Source organism: Trachymyrmex cornetzi, unplaced genomic scaffold (genome assembly GCF_001594075.2).
Source record: "Trachymyrmex cornetzi isolate Tcor2-1 unplaced genomic scaffold, Tcor1.1 scaffold1177, whole genome shotgun sequence".
Classification (NCBI taxonomy): Eukaryota; Metazoa; Arthropoda; class Insecta; order Hymenoptera; family Formicidae; genus Trachymyrmex; species Trachymyrmex cornetzi.
The window spans coordinates 8,671-16,431 of NW_017295737.1; the positions used below are offsets into that span (position 1 = coordinate 8,671).

Consider the following 7,761-nt stretch of genomic DNA (forward strand, 5'->3'; position numbering starts at 1 on the left):
CTGAATCCGAATCCGGCTGCAGAATTGCTCTATCACGCCGATATTTCGAGAAATCTTAACCCAAAACAGCCAAATAAGCCATTTTTAGCCATATTTGAAATTCAATTAAAAATTGATAAAATTTTTGTCGTTTAATCCATCGATGATATCATTTACTACTATACAGCCCCTTCAAAATCCATTTTGGACCGTCTCAAAGCGATTTTTTTTCCGGAGATATAGCAATTCGAATTTCGATAAATTGTATCTCGTAAAAGCCTAATCTCTATACCGTTGTATTAGAACAAACGGTATTTCTAGACAGATTAGCTTATTCTTTTATCTTTTGTCACAGAATATTTTTAAATCTGCGAGAATTGTTATACTCCAAGCCATTGATACACATTTGGTCCCCGGCACCACGGAAAACCCTCCCCACCACTTTTACCCCCACCAAGCAGACACTTACTGGCACCGATTCGGCTGACTTCGCCGCTGCGCGTGAGCGAGCGAGACAGCGAGAAAGAGAGAGCGCTCGTCCTTCTCGCTCTACCAGCAACTTGTAAACACAAGTGAGTACTAGAGCGAAAAGGACGGCCGCTCTCTTCGCTGTCTCGCTCGCTCTCGCGCAGCGGCGAATTCGGCCGAGTCGGTGCCAGTAGGTGTCTGCTTGATGGGGGTAAAAATGGTGGGGCGGGTTTTCCGTCGGGGGCCAAATGTGCATCACTACTCCAAGCGTCGCGCGGCGCTGCTTCTCGTGGCACGCGGTGCTTTGAGTGGGGATAAACGGCACTCGGGCACACACCGTGATCTGGGAGTCGATTCTTGAACTTATGCGATATTTATCGTATGAGAAAAATATCGCATGGTTCGTATCGCATGCGATTTCGGAATCGTATTCTCTACAGTCATTTATTGCCATGCGATATGCTATATGTGATAAATCTCGTATACGATTGTCGTACAGCGTTGCCAGATTTTGAAATAATATAATAACCAATCACAATCGAGATATATAAGAATCAGCCACGTAATAAACCGTATTTTCTGTCGAGTTTTTCACAGTTTTTCAAGATAATGAAATGTAAATTGCAATAGTAATTAAAAGTGTATGTTAATAATTAGTAATAGAAAATCAAAATGGAAACAACTACATCAGTAAAGAAACGATGCACATACATAAATGATGAACAAAAAAATGTTTTAATTGGTAAGTGACTTCGCAGCGAACAAGAACGCATTGAAATAGGTTAAAGACTTACAATTATATTTTTCAATTGACCATAATGTATTTTAGAACTGCTTGATAATTGTATAAAAGAATAAAAATACATTCGGATCGAAAAGAATTCGTTTAACGTTCGCAAATACATTTTTCTGAAGAATCCGTCTCAATCCATCCTTGCTTATTGAGATTTCGTAATATGTATTTTTGAATTTTAGAATTCATGACTAAACATCCTGAGCTACAAAGTGGAAAATTGTCTGCCACTTTTACTTATAAAAATGCTCAAAAATTATGGGAGGAAGTAACAGCACGATTACGTCAGATACCTGGTGCAGTAAAAGAGTGGAATAAGTGGAGAAAGGTATACATACATTGAATTAACCTTACATTACAGAATCATCTTGTGAAAGAATTACCCCGTATTTTCTCTATAAACTAATTTTACAAAAAAATATCAGCCCAAATAACAGAAAAAGTAGAAGTTATTTAAATGTTATCTTCAAAAATTTATTTGTAAAGAAACTGCATCAGAGAAATTTTTTCACTATTTATTATGTAAAACAGTAATGTATTTAAATAAGTTTTCTTTGCTATATAGACTTGGCAAGATATGCGAAGTGCAACTAAAGCCAAAAATACTTCTATCAAGAAACATGCTCAAGGTACTGGTGGAGGACCTGCCTCAAGTCAAGTCTTAACAGAAATAGATCAAAATATTTTAACACTTATTGGTCCAACTGTTGTGGAGGGACATAATTCAACACAGGAATCCAACGTGCAATTTGTAAGCAACCTTATTATTAAACTTAATATTCGTCTTAAGAAAATTTTAATTTCATTTTTATTTTTATTGATCTATCTACATGTCGCTTTCATGTGTTAGCTTCTGACAATAACAATTGAAATTTTTATTATTAATGAAATGTTTATCAATAAAAAGGAGCACAAGATATTACATAACTACTATTCTATATGATAACTGTAAAATGCGACTGCTTCATAATTGACTTCTCGTTGGATTTATATTATGTTTAGCTACTTATTCAATCAATTGAAAATTATTGTACTGAAGATGATCAGATTCTGACCGAAACGTCTGCGAAAAATTTATTAGCTGTTATGATGAGTTTAAATATATGACTTCACAAAAACATCTTGTGCTGTGGCTACATGCGCTTTTTTATTGATTTTTGTTATTTAAACCACTTCTACAGTTTTAATAAAATGTTTATGTTGTAGGATTGGAATGATGAACCAGAAGTATGTAATGTGGAGTACCTATCACATGACGAAGAAATTGTGAAAAATTCTGTACAACGTGACAATCAAGAAGTAATGCAAGATTCTACTCCATTGAAGTCATTGCCTTCTCATAGTTCTCATGAGAAAACAGAACAAAATATTTCTGAAGAATATTTAAATAAAAACGATAAGAATAGAAATAATAATTCAAAATGTTCAGATAATTCTAAGAAAGGTGCATCAAAAGAAGCTAACAGCATTTTCAACGTAATGCTAAATGCTAAATCAATTCCGCAAAAATCAGGTACTAAAAGAACCGCTGCTGCTTTGAGATATTCAAAGTCAATAGAACAAACTGAGAAGCTGGCTGAAATATCACACCAAGATGGTCAAACACGAAAGATGTATTATGAAAAAAAACTCGAGCTTTATAAAAAAAAACTAGCTCCTAAGGAGAGAGATGTTATAGCCAAAGAAAACATTTACATATTGCTGGAGCAATTCTTAAAAAAAAGCAATTTAAGGCGTTGCATATTGTTGGCTGTGAAAATAATTTGAGTTTTAATAAGTGAAGTACCAAGATATATTGCATTGCACGTCTCAATCGCTGATTGTTACAGAGTCAAGCTTTGCTATTTGTTAATTTAAATACTTTTCCTTTTAAGTGATATTTTTCAATATTTATGTCATAGTATATTTTTCGTTTTGAATAGTTTTAAGCATTTTGCAAAGACACAATAGTCACCGTGAAAGTATTATTTTTTATTACTACGTGTTATGTAAGAAAATTGAAGTACAAAGTAGGTATATATCATTAAGTGAGTTTTTAGAAATAAGAAAACAAGTGTTATTTGCATTAATTTGAAATGTTGACTTATATTGAATATGTTGAGTTTTTAGAAATAAAAAACAAGTGTTATTTGCATTAATTTGAAATGTTGACTTAAATAAAAAAGATTATTGCATTAAATAAAAAAAATAATTGCACAAATATAAACTTTTATTATGAAATATTAGTCCTTATCAATCCCATTATCGCAGTTTGTCCTTTTACAAAATATTAAATATTAATAAAATTCTAGAGAAGTATTGTATTATTGGAAGTATCGTCTTATTAAATTATCACGAACTCTTCGCCCAGCAGACAATTCAAGATTTCTATTTGCTGCACCTATGTCTGGTTCACGTATTGGATCTACATCATCCCAAGCAAAGTCTAATAAATCACCTTCTCCTTCAGGTATAGGTACCTTGTCATGAATGCACATATTATGTAGTACTGTACAAGCGTTAATGATCTTTGAACAGAAATCTGGTTTATAATGTAAGACTCTATGCTTGAACAAGCAACGAAATCTCATCTTCAATAGACCATTACAACATTCAATTAATGATCTAGTACTCATTTGTCGAGTGTTATATCTTAATATTGCATCATTTTGTTCATCATTTAACATTGGAGTCATCATTCATGGTCTCAGCGCATAACCGGAATCACCTGTAAGTTAACAGGCAATATAATCTTATAGATTAAAACTGGGAACAATATGTAATTACTATTTAGAAATTTGCATAAAACCTAGTAAGAAAAATTGATGTCCACAATTGTAAATATCACGCATTAATGGAAGAATATTACTGTTATTCCAAATGTACGAATCGTGAGTGCTTCCTGGATATCGAGCATTAACATTCAAAATTCTAAGATCAGGATCACATATCTGCAAATAAAATTGTAATTATCTTATTTGTATAATTATCTCTTTGCATTATTTCTTACCAATTGTACATTGATAGAATGATATCCTTTTCTATTCACATAGTTATGTTCAGGATAATTTGCATCTCCTTTCGGAGGTGGGAATATTGCAATGTGAGTGCAATCTATACAGGGCCGTGCGAAGAGAAAACTGCGCCCAGGGCATAACATGAGTTTGGCGCCCTTTCCGCGGTTAAAAAAACAAACATTTAACTGGTACAAAATGCCCGAATGCCGTGTAGTTTTATAAGTCCGCCTTTATATGTATAGGTAATATTCTTTGTGGAATTTGAAATGAATACTTTTTCAGTTCTAATAAATATGTAACATACATAAATATTGTTAGGTATTTATATTATTATAATAAAACTAGATCAACTCATAAATTAGAACAATAAAGCTTCTTCTTTATTAAAACTATTTTTCTTACAATTAGTCTTTAGTTAATAAAAGAAAGCTGTTAATACAATAAAATTTAAGTCTTGAGTTAATAGAATAAAACTTGTTAATATAATAAAATTGTTTGAACAATTACAAAAATAAAATTTGTTAATAAAATAAAACTTTTCTCTCTCCGTTTGGACAATCACAAAAATAAAATTTGTTGATAAAATAAACTTCTCTGTTTAAACAATTACAAAAATTGTCAAAAATATAACTTAAAATTAGAAAATAATTACGTCAACTTTACTTTCCTAGCTTTTAAGGAAGCAAAATTATCAATTATTTTTTCCAAATTTAACAGTTGCGTTATTTCGTATTCAATTGCAAGTATACTTAAATTGCTTAATCTCTCTTGGCCCATTGCAGATCTTAAGTAATTTTTCACCAATTTAAGTTTGCTGAAGGATCTTTCTGCTGATGCGGAGGTAACTGGGATAGTTAAGTAAATCCTATATGCTGTCTCCATATTTTTGTAATTAGGTATCAAGTCAAAATCATGAATTAATTGAAGGATTTCTAAGTGGTCCATTTCTTTAAAATTTTCGTTTAAAGGCGGAAACAATTTTTTCGCACTCAGTACTTCACTCAAAAACTCCGGCCCGTTCAAGTCAGCAGCATATTTATCAACCAGATCCATACAAAATTTGCTCAAAATATTTTCGTCCATTGATACTATATTTGAGCCAGAAAGAAATTCAAAATCTTCAGATACCTTCCGAAGTTTCTCAAATCTCCAGTTAAGTTGCTCGATTATTGTATCAATAGCTTCCAAGTAAGCAACACGAAATTTCTCATTCAAATTGGCACTTTCATCAGAAGCTTCATAATCAAATTGTTTTTTTGTTTTTCTTTTCCGACTCTCCTTAAATACAGGATCTATATCTAATGACTTGGCCAAATCTATACTTTCCTGTAGAAAGTTTGGAAACTTCTCATTTCTTATTGTGTTTATAATATTTTTCAGACTTTCAATAAGTTTGCTAGCGATCGAAACTGTAATAGTTTTTTTCTGTAGAAGAACATCTACATTATCAATTTCCTCCAAGATGTTATTCCACACTACCAAACTGCAGATAAAGTGAAAATTTTTTATCTGTTTTAAAAAGTTTTTTGCTCCTGAGTATGTTTCCTCATTTTTTCTAATTTGCGTAAGGTCTTCCAAAGCTTTAAAAATATTTGGCAACTCTTTGTACACTGCAGAAATAGCTTGCTTTTTCGATGACCATCGACTATCACAATGTTTCTTCAAAGAAACCGTTACATGTGACATAAGAATATCCCATCTGTCAGGAGAAGATGAGAAAAAGACAAATAAACTTTGGACAATACCAAAAAATGTCATCATTTCTGGTGATACGCTAGCAGCGTGAACTCCAACTAGATTTAATGAATGTGATGAACATGGTATAAAATAAGCTAATTTGTTGACTTCGATAATGCGAGCCTGCACTCCTTTGTATTTCCCCGCCATGTTCGCACCATTATCGTAACACTGAGCTCTACAATTCTGGATATCTAAGTTATCAGCCTGCAATTTGTTTAAAATATCTTGTGCCAGTCCTTCACCCGTTTTTTGTTTGGTTTCTATAAAATCGATAAACCTTTCTTCAATTGAACACTTTTCGTTTCGTGTTACCTTAACATATCGTATGATCTGAGTCATTTGCTCTTTGTGAGCTGTATCTGGAATACAGTCAAAGGAAATAGAAAAGTACTTCGCTTTTTGAATTTCGCTAATAATGATTTTTTTTACTTCGTGGGCAAGTAGGCTTATCACTTCATTCTGTATAATATTTGAAAAGTAAGAGATATGTCTTCCTGGAATTTTGATTGCCTCGACGTGACATCGTATTTCTGGGTCGTGTTTTGCTATTAACTTAATAGTTTTCAGAAAAACGCCGCAATTACTATCGTCTATATCATTTGATGAGCCTCTTAATGCCAAATTATTCTCGGCGCAATAAAGAATAGCGTTTATTACCGCTTTCAAAATTTTTCGCCATTTATTTTTTTCTGACTGAATATTTTTTTCCAGTTCAGATGTAATAACATGACCTGAATTCAATCGTCTCTCAAGTTCTTTCCAATGGATGTACGAGTTTCTATGTTCCTGTAGTGAGTTTTCATGTTCATTAATTTTAGGATTTAATTTTTTCCAATTAGAAAAACCACGATCTGGATCGGATAACTTTTGAGGGCGAAGATTATACTTTCCAAATAATAAACATGAGAAGCAAAATACTGATCCTTTGTGTCTGCTATATGTTAACCAATCTCGTTTTACAGTTTCTCCATTAGGCATAGTTTTATATAACCATTTCGTAGAAAATCGTCGACCTTCGTTATCCATAGACTTTAAATAATCAGTATCTGTGCCTTGCTCAGGACCTCTTTCTAGAAGAACAGCAATTAAAGAATGACTGTAGGGACGCTGCCATGTCGCTGGATTAAAGGCATTCAGTAATTCTTTTTCTCCTGCAATTTCATCTTGAGCAACAATGTCATCTGTATTAGTAGTTTCTGGAGAAGATAAATTCTGTTCTTCAGTTTTTGATTTCGATTCATTATCACTGTCTTGTGCAGAACGATCTTTTTCCTCAGTAAAAGTAGTCGATGAAGAACAGCCGGCATCTGAATTTTTTTCTTTATTCAGCCATTTATGCCAAGTGCTGGCAAGCATTCTTTCTTCCTCTCGCTTCTTTTTCAATTTTCGGAACTCCGCTCCTGATTTCTTTTTTGACATGGTTCTGATTGTTTTTACTTAGACAGGCGATCACTGAAGGAAAAGATAATTTATAAAAGAGAAAAAGAAGTTTAAGAAAAGACAAGTATATAAAAAATATTAGTTACCAAAGTTGTAAAAGACGAAAGACGATTAATCACGTATAACAAAAGTTCCGAGTGCGTCCAATTATACCAGAGCGCGGGCCGTGTGCCGCGTGTGCGGGTCGCTGCAGGCACACGATCGACTTTTGTCGTGCGACAGAGTATTCTCTCTCTCTCTCTCTCTCTCTCTCTCTCTCTCTCTCTCTAGTCTCTCTATCTGCTATCTCACGCGGCGTCGTGTCTCTGTCTCAGTCTTGAGAGAGAGAGAGAGAGAGAGAGAGAG

At 33.3% G+C, this 7,761-nt stretch overlaps 1 protein-coding gene and 1 pseudogene across 1 annotated transcript; one reads left to right on the top strand and one right to left on the bottom strand.

Moving 5' to 3' along the window:
• The first annotated feature begins 1,531 nt into the window (after positions 1-1,531).
• Positions 1,532-3,007, top strand: LOC108766247 (uncharacterized). The gene is made up of 4 exons (XM_018515422.1): positions 1,532-1,568; positions 1,806-1,991; positions 2,447-2,582; positions 2,670-3,007. Exons 2-4 carry the CDS (start codon positions 1,818-1,820, stop codon positions 3,005-3,007), a joined length of 648 nt encoding a protein of 215 aa, XP_018370924.1. The 5' UTR covers positions 1,532-1,568; positions 1,806-1,817.
• Positions 3,008-3,543: 536 nt separating this feature from the next.
• Positions 3,544-7,761, bottom strand: part of LOC108766254 (putative nuclease HARBI1) — a 5,786-nt pseudogene continuing 1,568 nt past the window's right edge.

Bases quoted from the DNA above. Each gene is read 5' to 3' on its own strand.
- LOC108766247 (XM_018515422.1), top strand. From the start codon at position 1,818: ATGCGAAGTGCAACTAAAGCCAAAAATACTTCTATCAAGAAACATGCT. The intron at 1,992-2,446 runs GTAAGCAACCTT...TTTATGTTGTAG, and splicing joins AGGAATCCAACGTGCAATTT to GATTGGAATGATGAACCAGA. The intron at 2,583-2,669 runs GTTCTCATGAGA...CAAAATGTTCAG, and splicing joins GAAGTCATTGCCTTCTCATA to ATAATTCTAAGAAAGGTGCA.